Raw genomic sequence first — 21,528 nt, forward strand, 5'->3', positions numbered from 1 at the left:
TAAGATACAAATGAAAATAACTGATTATACTCACATGAAGTTCGTCGACCGTCTTCGGCTGATGTAGTGGTCTTCAATTCTCCATGGTCTTCTCAACGGTCTTCTATAAATCGTATCTAGCGGCGTCCCATACTGAAGGAAGAGTGAAATTCACTCTTCCCTAATCGCGACCGAATTCGCGCGACCGATTTATCACCCCTGTGATGAGACTTGTGCATGTGCATATATCTGGTTGTGAAGAGGACTGGTGAGAGGAACACAACATTGCTGCTGCTAATTCAGGAGAAAGTAACATAGCAAAGCGAAGAATCTTCCATCTGTGTTACATTACAGACAAGATACCACAATCTCATTACTCACCCAACTCATGGTATATTATGATGAGATATATCTCTTTAAAAAATTATAATAATAATTATAAATAAATTATAAATTTACTAACGGATTTCACTATATAGTAGTTGTTTGAAAAAAATATATAAAGGCAAATCACTGGGAATCCCGACAAAAAAGAAAATGTTGTAAAATTAGAAAATGAAGACGAGCAAGAATCAACGAATCAGAAATGTTCCTTTTACTCATCTCGGAAGATAAAGCAAATTGCTCACTGAGCAATACAGCAAACAGCAGCAACAAAGACAATTATCACATTTTTTTTGGGGGGGGAATGGATAAACAACAAAGATGAAGAAGCTCTTTGTTTCATGTCTTCAAATTATCTCCTAACAACATTTGGCTAAAGTCATGACACTGCATTTTCTTCTCTAGCCAAACAAAGACATGTTCCACGGTATGCCTTCCGTGAATCATGACAACCTTTGCAATCAGCTCAAAATAAGGGACAGCTAGGGCCTGAAAAACGTGCCTTTCTGCACATGATTAATACGCTAGTATTATCTAAAAGGACATTTTAGTAATGATTTTTGTTAAGTTACACATTGTTACGTTTGCAAAGTACTTATAAGATTACAGTAATTGATAAGCGGCAGATCATGGCCAGAGCTTTTAATAGGCCATGAATACATTAAGTTTCAACACTTTTTTTTATTTACTATGATTGTAAACTTTAAACAATTAATTTAAACAAAAAATTATATAAATCTTAATATTTGTTAAATGCCAGGGTCATATTAAAGCTTATGGATCAAAGCCTATTATGAATATCCTAAATAAATTAGGCCTGTAAACCCATCTATCTGTACTGTATCTGGACACATGACATGACATTGTCAGTCAAGTATCAGGCAAAACGCTGTATACAGTGTTACATATGCACCACATGTTGCGTCTGTATTATGTTAAGGTTATATTAGATTATTCTTATGACCTATGATACAGTGGTACATATGATACACATGTGACACTATATTACAGAATGCGTAGGACACATTATAGGTACAGGAACGTAACCTAGATATAGGCCTAGACTAATTTTCTTTAAATTGATTTACACTGTAACTTTCTTCGCCTTCTTTCTCCCATTGACCTCATCCTAAATACATATACGTGGATTAAGAAGTGACTTGGCTGATATAGACCATTTGATTGCAGATTTTATATCACACAATCTTAACTTAAATTTAACTTTCACAATTTACGTGATTTAGGATTATCAAGACAGATATTTATATATCATGGGTCATTCAAAACCAGGATTGCCTTTTAGTTAATCACTCCACGATTGGGCAGATATATGAGGGGCTGGACAAAAACAGTATATCTAATTGTATGATGAATTTTCCCATCTCAACCGTTTTAAAATTAGACTTTACTAATGCGTGGTTCCCACAAGAGCGCACCACAACGATGTAAACGTAACGTAAGGGATTTGACCAATCACAAGCGATGAATTTTTCTAACTGTCACTTGTCATTGGACAACTCGCTTGCGTTGCGTCTACGTCCTTGCGTTACATCCTTGTGGGAACCAAGCTTAAAAGGTTAGTGGGACGAAGAATATCGGTCTCTGTGGGCCCCGTTAGAGGGGAATCTGTCCACGAAAACAACGAAGTCATTTCAAGATTGTTTGACAAACAGTCAATATACAAATCAAATAATAATTCTAATGTCAGCTGCTCATCATAATTGAAAAATAGTATTATAAAGAGCTATTTTAGAAACGTACGAATTAAGTCGAGTCTTAAGGGAATCCAATCCCTGACTGACCATACGAATGTTATATTCACACTTTGTCTACGCATTAAAAATAAAAATATTAAATAATTAATGACGAGAACACTGAATTATGATATAAATTAATCTGTCTAAACTACCTCCTTTTAAGGGTACCTACTTATTTTTGGCTGTTACGTCATTGAAAAGTGTACCCCTATTAATTTGTTTTCTTCTATATTTGGTACGTTTTTACTATAGGCCTGCAAGTTGACTTTACCTTACATTGTGACAGATTCTCAGACGAAGATCTGCTTTTGTTGAAGTATCAATCACTCTTTCTAAATCTGTCATATGTCATCAATGGTGACACACGACCATGACCTATTTAAAAGGGGGACAACTTCACAGAGACTGATGGAGGAGATCGTAAGGTGTAAAACAATGTTGATAGCCTCTAGTAGGCCTATTATGCTACGTTTGACCCATGAGTAACCAACGAATGGTGATGCTTGAAGCATTATACAAGTGTCTACCTACCTAACAATTAAGTTTCATATCTCAACTGCGAAGACTAATTAAGCCACCTTTCATCCGTTCGCGGAACGGAAGACGGCGCTGCGGTTCAATTCTTTATAGGATCTTTTAACAAAACAGCTTTATTCGGGACGAATCGACCCGACAGTCCTTCTCCACGCAATCCGATCTTATCATCTCGATTTCAACTCATTTAGAAAATATAAGGAGCGATGCACTCAGCACTTACGCTTTCATATTATACATTTACGCTATCATATTTATATATGACAAGCCCACGCAAATCACGACCAATTGTGGTTTATATAATATGTATGCAACAGTTGTCATATTTCATGATTAAGTGCACTTTTCCTCAGTGGAGCGGCTTAGATACATTTGAGAGAATGCTCGACAATTTAACTGAATGTCCCCGCAGCTTTAAAAAAAGGAAAAGCAATTTATATATACTTAAATGTCCTATTATTCCTGTCTACTTTGGACATTTGTTCAAATTCAATTACATTTTATGCTGATTGACAAAATAGTAAACGAAATCGGAGAATTGGAAACATGAATTTTGAGATAAACTTAATACTTTCACTCTAGAGAGAGAAGTTGTTAAATGGTCTCCCCTGTGTTATTATATAGAACACAGGTGTACTAAGCCTTTAACACTATGCAATGGGAGGACTATTGCATTTCTTGGATACGTCATATGACACAAACGTTTATGCAAATTAGGATATAATAATTAATGGAAGCTACACTTTTGAAACAGTGGCACACTTCTTGAATTAAGGTGCGTCCAGAGTAAGTAAAATAAATAAAAATATGATTTAACAATTAGGCCTATTTACATAGAAACTAAATTATCAAATATAAATTTAACTTATTTATTTAACTGATTTGATTTACTGATGGATACGTCAAGGAACTTAAATCGGATCGGATTTTAAAGACATAATTATGAATCGATACACTCTTCAACAGGGGGAAATGACAAAACACGTAACCAAGGACATTAGGAAATGGACAAGTAGGTAAAAAAAGATGCCAATTAAACACCATAGGGGTGCACACTTACACCCTTCAAGAAGGTATCTCATGCACACATATAGTAACGGCAGGGAATTGGTATTATATCACTTGACCTGCGAGTGAGAACTGAATGTAATGCACTTGATGTTAATGTAACGAAGTACCAATGTGGTCGATTAAACATTTGAATGGGTGTAGACTTTCAAGATGTTTTCATAAAAACAGAAAAACATCTTTAAGTTCAATGCTGAGCACATATTGACAACCAGCAGCGACAGGGAATTAATACCCACATCGATACATTAAATAATAAAACTTTGACGAATGACTGCATGCACTTGTCATCAATGACAAGTAGTTCAGCTACGTAAACACCAGGGGCTTATGATCGCACTCTTTAAGAAAATTACATAGAAAAAAAACTATCTTTAAGTTAAACTAGCCAGACGACATGGAATTAAACATTAAAACATTATTAAATCATTAAAACATGAATAAGGCTGTGACGAGTTAGTGTACCTAACATGATTACTATTACTTAATAAGAGTGTTTTCAAGTCCCTTGTAACCATTCCACATGGAAAACATAACATAAAGAGGGCGGGCTGATGTATACGGTTTAGCTAGTCGCTCGAGATCGTTGATGAAACTTGAGGGAATTAAAAGCAGGATTCCTCATCTTGAATTGGGAATAAACATTCACGACGACCAAGATGCTCATTTACATGGAAAGTATAACATAAAGAGGGCGGGCTGATGTATACGGTTCAAGCTACATCCGCTCGAGATCGTTGATGAAACTGGAGGGAATTAAACGCAGGATTTCTCATCTTGAATTGGGAATAAACATTCACGACGACCCAGATGCACATTCCCATGTGTGAACGCTTGAGTGCATTCTGAACAGTTGCTAAGTTTGTCAACATCATTCCGTTTGGCTCTCCTCGGGAACTGAACGAATCATTTATACAGACATACACATGGGACTATGTGGAAATGATAAAGTTAATATATAACTGTATATATTTTATACATAATTTAATTTTTCTTTTAAAATATGATCAACTACTATGTATCCTATAGTCCAAGTTTTAAAAAAATATCATGGATACACCAGACAAGATCATCCTAGAATGAACACGTGAGCACCAACCAAAACAGATCGTTATTTTGCGGATTTCTAGATTATTTGTATAAATACATTTTGGTCTGTATTTGGTTGATTATCAAAAGCTTTCCCGTTGCAATCCTAATTCGTTTCCAATCAATTACACGTATTTCCCACTACTTCCCAAACTCTCCCTAATGATTCCCTTCAGAGGACAACTTTCTTTTCAATGTGACTATCACGGGGGAAAGAAAACCGTTAAATTACATAACAACAACTATGAAAGATACGCTAAGTACCGAAAGTTACCGATCGATAACCGAAGCAGATAAGCGCGTAGCTAGCATTACGTCGGCACTTTTCTTATATGATTTTATAAACATTTTCTGAAATGGTTATCGCATTTTTAATCATCATGGTTTTGGGACTGTTTCCTGCCGTATGTAATTTCCAGTTAGGCAGTTATGGTTTCAAAACGAATATAACTTGATATCTTCTGTGAATCATCGAACGTTGATGGAACATGGACTTAAAGTTTATATCAAAGGACGAACAGACCTATACGTGCACTGTACCTCATGGTACTAAGTACAATGAGTATCAAATAATATCATAAATAAACAAAGTCACTAATTTGATACGATCTATCTAATCTATAATATTTATATCAAAGGTTTTTACTTTTTTTTAATCTGTTTCGAAGAATATTAATTACACAAAATTTAATTCCAAATACGTTAAAGGAAATGGAAACATCTTGTGATGAGCAAGAAAATGAGAATTTGAAAAAAGCGAGGATAAAAAAAACGATCCCGGATATTATTGAGGACTAAAGGGGTTTTTTATCTGTAAGAAAGGTTTTAGGCTGTAAGTAATACTCACAAAACTAACAGTATATTTAATATTACATATTTAACTGTTTTGATTACCCGAACATTCCACCATGTTTCGCCTGCGCCAAAGTATGTGGAAATAGGAAGCATGAATGAATTATCTAAAATCAAACATCGCGGTATTACATGACTATAAAAGAAACATAAAAACTGAAACCAAAAAGGTAAGATATATATTAGTAAGTAATTAATTAAAACGTCACCACCATGATGTATCTCTTAATCGAATCCGACAGAAATCGGTCAACGCCTTTATTTAAATATCACCGCGAGAAAATAAATACATATTCAGTTATCGCGTCCGGGTCGCGAAATGTTTATTATTCTTAGCGACCGGTCGCGTCAACGACGATGACGTCATCAACTTTACCTGGTACTCTATGCAAATTAAGTCAAGTACTAACACGTGTTTCCTCGATTTCTACTAGAGTATTTGCCAGTTCAAGTTATAATTATTAAGGTATAATCTTAAATAATTTTTCCACGGTAAAAATAATTAGCAATATTAGATGGTGACGCCTGCCGCCGATATTCTGACCGTGACCATAATAATTAGGCCTGATTAAAGGAAATGGCAAGAGTGACCATGTGAAGCTAATCCAGTATTGACCTACTAATCTTCAAACAGACTAACAGCAATAATTATTAGGAAATATTATTAGATGAATGTATGCCGATACTAATATCACAAAACTGTAAACACAGCAATAATGCAAAAAAAAAAACATAAAATAGAATAGAATCAATTATATGTCTGTTTCTACCACGCACACAAATGCTCCAGAAGATCACAAAAGAAGAACAAACTTCTTCCTAAAGCTCTATCTAGACTAAACTTTATTTGATGTGCCCATATATGGACACGATGAGATCATATCACTACCATATATGGGCACATCGCATTTTTGTCACATTTGTTTGATAGTGTAGATAGAGCCTTAAGCAACAGCTCACAGGTTCAACAGTTGTATGAATAGCAATCACAACAGGTGATTCATCTAGTGCGGATCAACTAATCGAAAATGCAAACTTCTGTGAATGTTATCGTTAAAAATTATACAGTAAGATGTTGACAATGTTTATATAACTTCTGTTGGTATTTATTGCAGACGTTTATGTGTGAATCACAAACAGTTCATCAACCGATAAAAAGACAAGACTCATTTGAGATTACACGGTTTAAGGATGTAACGGATATATAAAGAGTTATATGATTAAAATAAAAGGTAGCCAAAGGTGGCGACGACGTACGAAATGTATACAATTTATGTTAATAGTTTTGTGGACTATTTTTGTGTATGGCGAGAGTATACGCTTGCTGCGAAATTCGACAGCAACAAGACAGCAGCTTAATAATCTCCGATGTCAACATTATTGATGATATGTATTAATTATACACTATGCCTGCCGAATATTGAGGTATATGCAGAAAAGAGGAGGGTAGGGGTTGGAGATGGGAAGGAGGGTGAAAGAACTAGAAGTAAGAAAGGAAAAGAAGGAAAATGGAGAAAGAACTAGACGGAATAATGAGGAGAAGGGAAAACGATGGAGAAGGGGGAGAAGTAAGGTCAACAGCTATGTGCAAACTTAAAATGGTTAGTGAATAAAGACAGATTTACTAATTGCCTTGACAAGAACTAGTACCGTACTGTTGTGTTGGGGTTTGGAGCATTATCCGATTACCGAGTGTATAAGCGAGGTGTCACCAAAACATGATCCTAGGGTAATGACTTTAGGGTCAAGTCCCATTGGGATTCTTACACATGGGTTTCATAGTACAGTAGTATACAGAACGTGTCAATGTTTGTTTGGACAAAAATAGCTCGATTATTTAACTGCAGTGAGGTACTAGTAGACGAATACGATTCCTTCATGACCCGTGGACTAACAGACAAACTGTAAATATACACTGGTACATTTGGACGCCAAAGGTACTAAAAACTAATCTTGCTTATATTTGAAATTATGATTATACATTTCCTTTTTCAAATAACAAGATTAAAAACAACCTGTGAAGTTTAGCTAAGGATAAAAATAACGCCTCTGGCCGCTCGAACACATAATTAACGCTTAGACAATTTCAAAGTTTGTTATCGCTGCAAAACAAATAACAGATATTTATTAAAAAGTGACAACGATTTACACGCCTACAACCGCCCAAGGAAATATTACTGGTTTTTTTTATTTCCTGTACAATCATTCATACTGTCATACTTTCCTGCTTAAATTCAAATGCAGGTATGTTTCAGATATTTTACATATTTTTTCTTCTTTTTGTTGGAAAACCACACGATTTAAAAACGTAACAGGCAACTCCGTAAAAAATACATTTTCTGTGTGTAAAATACATCATTTCTTGAGTAGCCGTCGTCCGCGAGCGAACACATTCCATCTTAAATTAAATGGATTGTGCTAGTCAATATCAGATAAAAGGATCTCTGTAAGCGACTTTTCGTTATCATTTATGTTTTAGTTGATTCGATGGAAAACAGACTCATATGAGTCACAAACTGACGAAGCGTTTAAAAATACCTCTCCTATCCAATCCTGTCCTGTCAAACTTGGCACTTAGGTATTTTGATTTTCTTCACTCGATCTTAATCCTGTAGTTAAAAATAATGTGTACTGTAATCGCTAATGCATGTTTACAAAACACTTTTTTTTATTTGCAAAATACGACCTTACAGAACTTTTTTTTTAATAAGCTGTATCAGGGAAGAGTGTTCACTCTTCCCTGTTTTTTTTTCTTCAAAGTTTGCAAATATATTATAAAAAGTCTTCTGTACCACGATTTAGGTTTTAGAGACACCAGATGCTTTTTCATTCACTCATCGTAAGGATATATTTGAAAACGAATACTTTATTTGTAATGTAATGTTTTGAAGTTCGAGAATCTTTGACTCAAGTCTTTGAGAACATATTCATCACAGAGTTCTTCAGTGACGGTGACCAGAGAGCGTAGTATCCTTTTCGTTCAAGAGTTATGGTTTTCCGTATCTGGTGCTGTGTGAAAAATCGCACAGCGTGCTACAGCATCAACATTAACCAGTAATTGCATATGTATTATAGTGATATTCTCTGTGTTGTAGTGCAGTGAAATACCATGCCATTGTTTTGCAAACAATGACATGTTATGTGCTAAATGGGATGAAGTTTCATCCCTGCAAAACACAATAAATTAAGTGCGGATGTTGCAACTTTAACTGTGGATAATTTTAAAAAATTACTTTCCACAATAGAGAACGGTCATTTACTTGCTGAAGAAATCTCTAAACTTCAAGAAATTTCCATAGAGCTGTCAAGAGTGCCATTCAAAGACTCCTCTGATGCCTTCTGGTCTTCTGAAAGAACAAAAAAATATATACTAAATAACAGTGTAATTAAAAGGTTCCTCTGAACTCTTCTGACTTTCTGAAAGAACTCTTCCAATAGTAACAATGTAATTCTACTTATAACAAAACAGCAGTAATACATTAGAAAATTTGATTTAAAAGTAAGATTTCTTTACATTCAACATTTTGACCGGAAATGGACTTTTAAATGAAAGTAAAGCTAGGGAAACAGAAGGACGTCTCATTAATACTCCCAAATTACTAGTAACTGACACTGAATTAAAACTGTCAATCACACACTAGCTATACCTAATTTACTTCTACCAATGAAATGTTTCTCGAAAAAAAACTTGAAAAGAAAAGAGATAAAAAGAAACTTCTACAAATGAAATCAGATTTTGACAATTCTTTGAAGAACTTTCTATTTTCCCCATTCAGCTAAAAAAAAAATATTGTGTTCCGTTGACATTTATTGTAAAAGATAGTTTTAACTGTCACTCTTAAAACTGACTGTCAATCAAAACAAACCAATCTTAAGCTTTGTCTACACTATCAAACTTTATGCGACAAAAAAATGTGATGTGCCCATATATGGACATGATGATGTCATATCACTACTATATTTGGGCACATCACACTGTTTTTGTCAAACTAGTTTGATAGTGTAGCTTTAGCTATCTTTTTTTTCTTAGCCTACAAAAATTTGATTCAATGCCAAATTTGCTAGTTTTCGCAGGGCAAGGTTAATCAAAATAACTCTGCCAGGTACTCCTATCTCGTTGTGTATCAATGTTTTTTTAGAACTTTATCATTTTCAAAACTAATTTGATTTAAATTTTAGAATTATTCATGCACAATGGACAAGCGCTGATACTTCCTGAGAGGTATTTAATTCAGTACAGATTTACTTCATTACAAACCAATTACAACCAGGGTCTTAAAATGAACCCTTTTTACACCTTCATGATGACAAACATCCACCTTGTCACAGGCTTCGATCAAAGAGTTTTTTCATCAGAGTATGGTATGAAAGAATATAAGAAAAGTTGCTAAGAAAACCTAAAACTTGGCTAAGAAGATATTGTTTTTCACCCTGCTGCAAGCTCCATTCCCATTGGCTGATTCATCAGTTTCTAAAAACTTTTAGAAAGTTGCTGGAGTTGAGATCTGTTCAATTCAGACTGTGTAAACTCCCTTCCAATGTACATGGAATGTGTTTTCACAATGGAAAATATGTTCTTCTAGATATAATTTTTGCCTCCTAAATTTAACTTTTGTTTCCTTGATTTAACTTTTGTCTCCTAGATTTAACTAGATTTAACTTTTTTCTCCTAGATTTAAATTTTTCTGTAAGATTCAAATTTTGTCTCCTAGATTTAACTTTTGTCTTGTAGATTTAACTTTTTCCTCCTTGAGTTAATTTTGTTTCCTTGATTTAACTTTTGTCTCCTAGATTTAAGATTTGTCTCCTAGATTTAACTTTTGTTTCCAAGATTTAACTTGTGTGTCCTAGATTTAACTTTTGTCCCTTAGTTTAGTTAGATTAAACTGGTAAAGAGTTTGTACTCATTTTAATAATGAAAGCAGTAGAGGTTTACAAAGGTCACATTTATGGAATGAAGGGGTACTTTTTATTGGCATTAGCACATACAATCAGATAAAAATCAGAATTCAAAATCAGAAAAGTGACATATACTACATGTTTCTGATTTGGTCTTTTGATAAATAATAAATATTAATTCAAGTAGACTTCTGAATTCGCTAAAAGGAGTTTGGGTACCTCAAAATACTGCACAATGGGTGACTTGGAATAAATTTCTGAATTTGATAATAAACATTTGGTGTCGCAAAGGGATTGATTTGGAACGGCGATAAAATGGAAGTGTTAAATTTGGATTTGGAAATGATAAATGTTAGGGTGACTTTCAGCAATGTTTGCAAATGTATGATAACCATTGCAGTGATTAATAAAGATATATGTACATCTGGAAGTTTGAATAACTAAAAGTGTTTAGTTCTGATTTCTGACACTGATAATTTGGGAACTAGAGATATGTTACTGATTTGGAAAGAAGATAAAAATAATTCATTATAAAGTGGCATTTTTTGATGTGGAGTCATGAAAAATAGCGAGGTAAATGTACTCTGATGTGATTAATGTCTGATAGAATGGTTCAAGCATTCAAAAATATTAAATGATTGACAAACGTGATCAATTATACAGTCTGATGTTTCTTATTTGGAAATATGAATAATATTTAATAAAGAATGGCAGTGATATGTATAACGTGGAAAAAATAATAAATTAAAATGATTGACATCTTTGACAAGTTTATGCGGTGTGATGACAATCGCCTTTGATTCAGAAATAAAAAATACTTGATAAAAATTGAATGGAAAAAAGGATGATAAATAATATGTGTCTAATATTTATGTTAATACTTGATAAGCATTCAATGGTTTTGACAATTTTGAGAAATATTTGTGCAGAAATATGATAATAAATTAAATTGCCGATTTACAGTAGAATTATTGTACCTTTTCATTAAAAGAGAGTTTTAATACAGATATCGAAAGATTATAAAATCAAAAAACTATAAACTAAACTATATAATAATAATTAATAAGTGGTAAATAAAAGGAAAAAAAAGAATTACAAGCAATTTGTCAGATTTAAAAATAGATAACTAGCAATTCATGTTTGATTTAAAAAGATAACACAAAATCAAAATGAAAGTAACACATAAGCATGTCAGCTTTATCAATGTCACTTTCAAAACTCTTAACATTTTTTTTATATTTACTGCATTGTATCAAATAAAAGTAAAACGGTAGCTTGGGACAAGTCTGTTTGATTGTTTGGTACATTCAGAGTCTTACGTTCGCTCCTGTTTTGCATCATTTAAAAGTACAGTAGACAGATTATTTAATAAGTTTATAATGTTTATCTAGATTGCAGAATGTTTGTAATGATGGGAGGAGTGTTTATAAATTACAGTGAGTACTGTAAACAATTTATTACCTGGATATAAAGATATTATTCACAGTCAACTAAAACTAATACAACCTCAAATTGCATCAACGTGAGACTCACGATAAGTTATCAGAAAGAATTAACAAAAAATCGACAACAAATGTTCAATAATTAACGACGCAGATCTTAAACCCTCAACATCCTTTAACATAATCTACAACATGTTACATTCACTGATATGAGTCTACCCACCTCTTAAGCTTTGTCTACACTATTAAACTTGATGTGATGTGCCCATATATGGACATGATGATGTCATATCACTACCATATTTGGGTATATCACTACCATAATTGGGCACATCACACTTTTTTGATAGTGTAGACAGGGGTTATAGATAAGTGAATTATCTGTTATTCTACTGGGAGTTTTAAAGTAATGTCTTAGCCTTGATAGCTAATAATACTAATAATTTGTTTCAATATGTAAACAACATTTACAACTACAGTATATTACAAAAATGTATTTTAACTATTTAGAAAGATAACTAACTAGTTTTCTTTAGGGATTGAAACACAGTATACTTTGTTTAACCTAAGTAGTAGAGAGCATACAACTATAAGTATTTATAATTGTACTGTTAGTGTTCAGAAACTTTTTAAGAAAAGAGGGAAGTTTTCTTTAGGGAGTCAAACTCTTTACTTTGTTTTTGTCTTTAAGTTGTAGAGAAACATTAAATACAACTATATTAAATTATTTGTTATTTTACTGTTAATGTTAAGAAACTTTATTAAGAAAAAAAAAGTTTTCTTTAGGGAGTCAAACAGTTTTTTTAAGTTAAAATGTATGTTGAAATAAAAATAAATATTTATTTATAAAACCTCTGCATATTAAACAAATTTAATTTTCTGTCAAAACAATTTGAATGTTACATTGATAGTGTTTGAAGAGAACAGTGACTAATAAATCTAGAAAATATAGCTAAAAAAACAATGGAAAAAACCTTAATATATTGGAAATGTATTTAAATTGCATGAAAACATCAAGTTTTTTCTCTAAACAATTTTTTTTGTATAGTCGGAGTGTAGTTCTTAAATAATTTTAAAAACTCTAAAAGTAATGATTTCTATGAAAGTAAAAATTATTTCAAGTAGGCTTTAATTTACTCAGTACTTAGTAAATTATCTAGTATTCCTAAGTGACTTAAACAAACATTTAAAAGACATGCGACTGTATGAAATTAAAAACGACTTTTTTGAAACTTAATTATTTTTAAGAAAAGTAAATTATCTGTAGTATTCCTTTGTGACTTCAACAACATTTTATAATTCGGTGACTCCTTCCTTTTTAATATTCATACATTTTAAAATATGTTGAAAAACATTTTAAAATATGTCATTTTAAATACCATGTATCAAATGAAATTGCTAAAATACTTATGACTTTCCTATTTATTATCCATGAGTTTAAAATAAGTAAACAACATTTTATGTTATGCAAGGGGAAGAAACAGTTTCACTTTAAATTTCATACAGTGAATTATTATGAAACTTTGGAAAAGATTTTAAAAGTATGTTTTTTGTGAATAATGTTTTACCATAATTAATATCAAATCAAAAAAGAAACGGACCCAACCTTTTGTAAAATTTTAAACTTGGTCAGTATTATTGTTTAAAACACAAACCAATTGATTCGGAAACTCTAGTAATACGGTGTAAATGACATGTATGATTTTAAAGGGACAAAATGCTTAGTATGGGTGCTCTACTTTATTGGTGGGGGATTTAGACCAGGTGACACACCCACCTCCAACTGAATCAACACAATATCTAATGTATTAATACAGTCTAAATAAATTAATCTTATATAAAATTCAACTTAAAGCTCTGTGTGATGTGCCCAAATATGGTAGTGATATACCCAAATATGGTAGTGTTATGTGTTACACATTTGTTATCACAATTTGTTTTTGCCACATAAAGTTTGATAGTGTAGACAGGGCTTTAGGCAAAAAGACAAAGCAAAAAACATAAACTACTATTTATAGAACTGAGTGAAAAGGTAAAAAATACCAATTGACCCTGAGTGTGTCATTGTACAGCTCACTGTAGAATGGGTAAAACATGACTTATGTTGTACCATGATAGGCTACAGCAGCTGAGAACGAGAGAACTAGGATGCATCGCTGCAGTAAACGACATTAATAGTTCTTTATTAAAAACACGTTTCTAAATAATTTCAAATTCATATTAATAGTAATTTTTATCAGGTAATGCACTATCATTATAAAAACAAATATTTGCCAATTATAGAATAATAATTATATAATTTGATGCTTAACGAAAAAAAAAATTCAGACATTTATTAATATCATTTTTTTTTTATAGCATTTATACAAATTAATTTTGTTATGTGTTTTACTGTCAATAAATTATGTATTACTCACAAAAAACGCTTTATCCGCAAAAACAACTGACCACGAAGTAATAAACAACGTCGATAATTAAAAGAACCGATTGCAGTTTCGTGATGCGTATGTATGACACACAGACTACTCATTTGATAATAAGAATAGACTGGTCAAGAATTACTCAAGTTCGTATATGTTTAATGATAACGAGATATTTGTGTCATAAGTCGTTAGTGAAACACTTTCAATGCATGCAATTAATTCAAGTATTTACTGTAAATGATTTATAATGTTTATATGAATGAGTTAAGAGATAACATTACAGAAAAAAGCAATCCAATTTTATTTTTTATAAATGTTAAAAGAAAGAGATTTTCTAGTTCATTAAATGTATGTTATCACCGAGTTTGTGCCAAACTGCTGACTATACACCCTTTAAAAAATACTTTCATTTTGATCATGTTTTAAATTTAACCAATTATGATATTATTACAGTAAATTTCGCGGTCTAGGTCAGTAAGATTCTCCAGAATCATTAAAACGACTGACCCTCCACCCACTTGGGTAAATAACAGGTCACAAGTCAAACATACTGACTGACACCCCATCAACACCCCCTCCGTCCCCCTTTTTTTTAATGATTACCATGGAATAAAAAGGTCAGGTACGTTGGTTTCATGGGAACAGAAATCTAACTAACTTTTGTGGGTAGAAACCAACTTACCAAACATACTAATATTAAATGTTGAGTTAACATTACTATAATATACTGTATATCATTTGATGTTATCTTTACATTTATCTGTACTTTTTTTCTATGCTATTTTCTATTAATATTATTTTTCCCATAGAAATTAGAGGTCACGCTTGTCACTCTTTTGATTATACTATGTAGCAAATCAACTTTTGTCAACAATACTCTACAATAATTTGTTAAACTGGTCATTCTCTACAAATTTGATGGTGATGGCATTGCAACGTGCCTGGCTGACAGGTGATGAGTCATGGACAGAGACCGAAGGAAGTTTAAATTCACGATCAGAAACAAAAAAAAGCTTTACACACAATGATTATTCTAAATTTAAATTAATAGAAATAAACCACCTCTCTCCCACCCACAAATTAAACAAATAATTAGTTTAGGTGGTACAAAATTGGGGTTTGTACATAAATAGTTTATGTGGTAGGGGAGGGGTTTATAAATAATTAGTTTAGGTAGTACATTAGGGGACAGGAGGTAAGTTCATTCCTGACATTGATACACTATGGGTCAGCATACTGTTTAACCATGTAGGTATCGTTATGCAACACTCTATTTCATTTAACATCATAATACTGTATACATACCTAAACAGCAATTTACATTGTCTGGACAGGAAATCAAACATTTATTGATTTGTATTAGCGAAGCTTAACTTATAAATAATAATAAAATAAATTTGTTATAATAATTATGGGATCATAATATAAATATTTCTATTTATATTAAACAATTGAATATTTAGTAGCAATGAGCAATGTAACATTTGTCTCGACAGGAAAACACTATTTTGTTGATAATAAGCTTTGACATAAAAAGTGTGATGTGCCCAAATATGGTAGTGATATACCCAAATATGGTAGTGATATGACATAATCATGTCCATATAAGGGCACATCACATTTTTTTGTAGCATAATGTTTGATAGTGTAGACAGAGCTTAAAACTAAATCTTTAAATGCAATTCTTGGCAATAAACATTGGCTATTATTCAAGTATTAAATTGTGTATTTTTATTGGGGATCATGTCAAAATGACTATACTGCAGTAACTACATCTTTTACTGCAATAACATTTGTTTTTATGCAGAGTAGAGGCTTATGAGTTTGAAGAGCAAACAAAATGCAGTTACTGCAGTAATTGCAGTAAAATCAAATTTTGACTTGAACACTTCAATACTGATTAAAATGTTGAATACCAATGATACAGTAATTAGTAAGTTATTTAAGGTGCAAGATCCTCATGGATTCTGTTGTTTTTATGGCGTTATTCAGCAAAAAAATCAAGAATATTATTGATCACCCAAGGGTGAAACACAAGTTCTTTTAAAGAATTATTGCATTAACCTACGACAGGGTAAAATAGTATATAAGTAACATGAGACAATAACCAAATTTCCGTAGAAACTAGTAACTTAATTACTTTTTGACATCTTTGACAACACGTGTCATTTTAACTATTTAACAATTTGTAGTATTATTTGATGAATGTTATTTTGAAGTATTTATAAAACACACAGACAGACAAAATTTTAAAAAATTACAAAATATGATTGAAAAATGACATAAGTTAGAGATTGTGTATTGATAAGGAACGATATAAAATGAAATATAATATGATAATAAAGAAAAAAAATGTTTAAGACCTTGAAATTAAATGTGTCACAGTGAACTAATATTTCTCAACCCACATTAGTTCAAAAGTCATAATCTTATGCCGTCGTTTAATTTCTTATGGCATGCTATGATTAAAACTAGACTGGGGTTATCAGAAAAGTGTTTTTGATAATCTAGATCTGAATCAGTGTTGCATTATGGGAAGTTTGTTGGCAAGTAAACGAAGCTCCACAACTTGAAAAAAAAAGTTTTAAGCTCTGTCTACACTATCAAACTTTATGACAAAAAAAAAGTGATGTGTCCTTTAATTTATATGGACATGATAATATCAATACCATATTTGAACATATCACTACCATATTTGGCCGCAGCACATTTTTTTGTCAAACTAGGTTGATAGTGTAGACAGATCTTAGTCCTTCCACAAGTATATTTTAGTCTACCACTGTTCAAGTTAACAAGAAAATTATAGTACTTACTGTAGGGTCATTTGGGTTATGATTGGATGGGTCCAAAGAAGGAACAAATACCTAGGGTGCAATATGCACCTAAGGTGGGGGTTATGACTCAGGGTGGGGCTATACCTGAATCAATACCATACACTATTAAGAATGACAAGATTAAGAATGACACACAACTAACACTTAAATCCTAGCATCCAGTAATGAGTCATACCATCATTTGGTTTCCTGCGATCAGATTAGCTAGGCCTGAAGTCTCTAGCCTGCAATAGATCGTGCAAGGCAGAGACAGAGTGCTTTCACCTGCCCCTGATGAAGGGGGGAACCACCAAGGTTAAAGGTCATTGAGTCAGATAATGGTATTTGTAAAATCTCTGTACCATTCCTATCATACAGAAGTATTGATGGAATTTCAACAGGTTTTAATGGTAGCTTGTCAGTGAGGTCAACCAAAAGTTCAACGCACAACGCCATGGGATTCATAGTGCCTTGCACGGAAAAGTCGTACCGGGATTAAAACTGTAACTACGCAACAAGGAATACTACTAAATTTCCAAAACTTCCTGGCCTGGAAATACATATGAATATTGCATTACATGGCAAAAAAATATAAATCATAATAGTCTATAGCATAATTAAATATGTGGCATGGTTTATCAGAAAAAGACATCTATTTTTACTTAAGACCACCTATTGCAATTCAAGGCTGGGGGAAGTCCCCTAGCGATATGTTAATTAGATCATGTGATATGTTAATTAGATCATGTGAGCTTACCTTCTAATATTCTTTGCAGCTCTAACACAGAATTGATTAGCACATGGAACTGCTTCTGTCGATTTTCAAGCTTTAAAAAAAAACATTGATAGTGGTAGTTTAGCTTGGTCGTAACATCCAATCCAAAGATCTTGCATTCAAATCGTTAGTAGTGCATATTTTTCAAACATCATATAGAATATTTGAATGGAATCAGTTTGATTTATATAAAAGAGTCACAATCACTGTTGATTGAAGAAACTTGTATGATCTATTATCACTCACTAAAACACAATTATGAATAAAAACCAGGTGTGCAAAACACAATTATGAATAAAAACCAGGTGTGCAAAACACAATTATGAATAAAAACCAGGTGTGCAAAACACAATTATGAATAAAAACCAGGTGTGTAAAGCACAATTATGAATAAAAACCAGGTGTGTAAAGCAATAATGGGGTACAATTTTCATACACATTGTAAGTAAATTAACAGAAACTCATAAATTTAATAGAAACTAGACATTTAAATACCTTTATGAGATTTATTGGCGATATTTAAAGTACGTACTATTGCACACCATGTGACCTACAATCGTCCAATCAAATGACAGGAATTTATTTAGGTGTTATCTATTTAAAGCTATTGAATGGATATTTATTTGAGAGTTAGCATAATTAGGACGGCAATGGAGATTATTATTATGAGAATGGGAGGTAAATGAAAGGATTTTACTCATTTAGGCTGACAGGAAATAGATAATTTACAGATTCCTCGTGGCTAAACAGGAAGGAGGTCAGAGGTCAGGTGAGTAAAAAATATGTGGAGTTAATAGAGGGCGCTATTCATATTTCTTGTTTATTCATCAAAAAAGAAAATCAGAATAAAATCTAGATTTAATAAAATATGAGAAAGGTGTAGAAAATAACCTCATATGTTTGTTTGTTTATTTTTATACTGGGCGACCTCTTCAGTCAAAGACTGGTCTCCCAGAGGGCCCAGTTGGTGATCAGTGGCTGTGATGTACTAATACACCGGGATAACCCCCTACTCGTCTCGAAAGTGCACACGAGCTAGTTGTGTAATATATGAAAATTGTATAAATAAAATATAAGAATGTAATGTCTGCAGTGTTTAACATGTGTGTCACATGTCTAATTTGCATTAGTGGAGAATAAATTGCATTTAAAATGAGTGAAATAAACAAAATTTATCATACCTTTTCTTCCAATGATATTTTGGTTTCATCTAGCGCCTTTAAGTTGTCATCGAGATCTTTTAATTTTCTATATAAAAAATAAATAAAAACACATTCCATCACGCAAATTAAAAACTAATAATTCAAGCATTAATTTATGCCTAATTATAAGGGGGCTGTAGCTTGGTGGTGAACCTGCTTGCCTTTCAATCCCAAGATTCAGGGTTCAATCCTGACCTAGTTCCAGGGTTGTAACTCATGACTCTTTCAACTCCACTTCTCAAATGAGACTTAGTTTATAAGCATGATAAATTATAAAATAGTTTATCCATCCTATAATTGGCGAGTTACTCGCTGTTGTATGCGTATGATATTTAAAAAAATAAATAACAACATTTTTTTAATTAAATAAAATAGTTACTTCATTGTGTCCTTCCTATCTGGCTGTTTCTGGATGACCTTAGCAAGTGCGTCGTATTCTTGTCGATTTCTGCGTACACGTTTTGCTTTCTTAAGTTCTTCTTTACTCGCACTTATGGCATCTTTGGCTTCTTCCATTTCGCTCTCTGAAAATAAATTGATTATAATACATGAAATTATTGCTTGTTTTATCACCCAAAATATTATTTTCCTAGTCTAAAAAACTTGGACTTAAAGTCTTGCTTAGAGAGAGTTTGCCAATTTTAATCGTGCCAGTGTTAGGAAACAAAATAAAAAAAAAACAACTTTTTAGCTAAGGTTTTGAACAAAGAGGCTTCATTTCAAATGTCATTTCATTCTGTACATTGTCCTCATTCGTGGTTAAGTGCAGCCTGTATAAGATAACAATGATTTACCTATATTACTGTATATCTGCTCATAGCTAGCCATTTCTTTGATGTTCATATCATGGATTAGATGGGTCTTCTCCATTGTAAATTCAATCTGTGCCAGTGTAGACAACATCTTCTGGTATGTTGAACTACTATAGTATGAAGAAATTATATCAGTTATTAAGTTAATAACTGATATAATTAATACAGTAATTTAACTACAGTACGGTGTGGTGTTAGCCAAGTCCTGATTGGTTGGTTACATTTTGGGAGCTAATAATTGTGATTGAACAAACTGTTACAGTTCTATATTTAAAAGTTATTGAGAGAGAAATAAGAAATAGCCACAGTGTATTCATTTATTATTACCATTCTTCTTCATTTAAATCAGTTGTACACCATTTAATAAACATCTTCAGTAATGTACTTATTCTTCTATCATCTCCTCCACTTTCACCTTCAATAAGCAGGCGCTTACAAATCACTTCGTCTGAAATGTCAAGTTAACAAATAATAATGTAGGCCTACTAGGCCTAGGCCTACCTTTAAATTAATTGCTTTTCTTTATTCTAAAATAATAAATTAGTCTTGATCTTGATTAAATAATTGATAAACTCCATCTAACATTTGATTCTCTAAGAACATTATTATTCTATTGTGAAACTTAAGAAAGGTAAATGAATTGGTAAATAATACTTTCTTTCAGCAGGCCTACCCTACCTAAAGCCAGGGAGTTGTTACTAAAGCTAAGCCTGACGACAACGAATGCTGCATGCATCTCTCTCCCCAGCCAGCCATTCCGCCCCTCTCTGTCTGTCGACGCGACGGGGTAAAAAACGTAGGCCTAACTAACCTAGCCAGGCTAGTTCAACTTGCCTAGGCCTCTAGTTATATATTTTAAGTGATCTACAATATCAGAATAGATTTGCATGCTATTTGGATAAAGATAACCAAAGCTAAGTAACTAAAAAGCAAACAATTCCACATAAAATGTGCTTGAGACTCAGGCAACGTACCGTCAGTGATGGCTGCCATGTTTTGTTTTCAGAGCATTCTCTACTTCTCTACGGAGCGCCATTTATGCCTTTATTAACTTCAATAATAGAAATAGTACTACGGTAACTGCTCAAGATCAAAGTATAGAAAATTTGCAAAGATGCCGATTTCTAGACCAATTTCGAAGCTTAGACTAATTCCGCCGCCGGGCTAGGCCTTAGGAATATACGAAGTCGAGTTTTTAAAGTAGAAAACCCCACCTAAAATGTTGAAGTCGAATCTGGATAGTTGAACTTTTTATTTTTATGTATAGTAATAAGTAAGTATAAGTGCAATTCTGGGCTCTATTTTCATTATTAGCTCTGCCCCAACCACCACGATGTGCTAGTATTGAATAGCACTTTCCGGGGACACTAAATAAGTATTTATCTTAGACAAATGCAAGTTATTAAAATCACTGAAATGGCTTGAAACTAATTTTTCTTTTACATTACGGATGGAGTAACCGATATTGAACATATATACCACTGGGGCCAAATTGGGTC

At 32.6% G+C, this 21,528-nt stretch overlaps 1 protein-coding gene across 1 annotated transcript; it reads right to left on the reverse strand.

Moving 5' to 3' along the window:
• Positions 1 to 7,601: 7,601 nt before the first annotated feature.
• On the reverse strand, positions 7,602 to 21,057 carry LOC144855841 (THO complex subunit 7 homolog). Its single transcript, XM_078713785.1, has 7 exons — positions 21,004 to 21,057; positions 20,357 to 20,477; positions 20,012 to 20,139; positions 19,597 to 19,741; positions 19,197 to 19,263; positions 17,998 to 18,067; positions 7,602 to 9,010 (listed from the first exon to the last, which is right to left on the reverse strand). Exons 1-7 carry the CDS (start codon positions 21,020 to 21,022, stop codon positions 8,946 to 8,948), a joined length of 615 nt encoding a protein of 204 aa, XP_078569911.1. The 5' UTR covers positions 21,023 to 21,057; the 3' UTR covers positions 7,602 to 8,945.
• Positions 21,058 to 21,528: the final 471 nt, after the last annotated feature.

The sequence above is a fragment of the Antedon bifida genome, chromosome 11 (assembly GCF_963402885.1).
Source record: "Antedon bifida chromosome 11, ecAntBifi1.1, whole genome shotgun sequence".
Lineage (NCBI taxonomy): Eukaryota > Metazoa > Echinodermata > Crinoidea > Comatulida > Antedonidae > Antedon > Antedon bifida.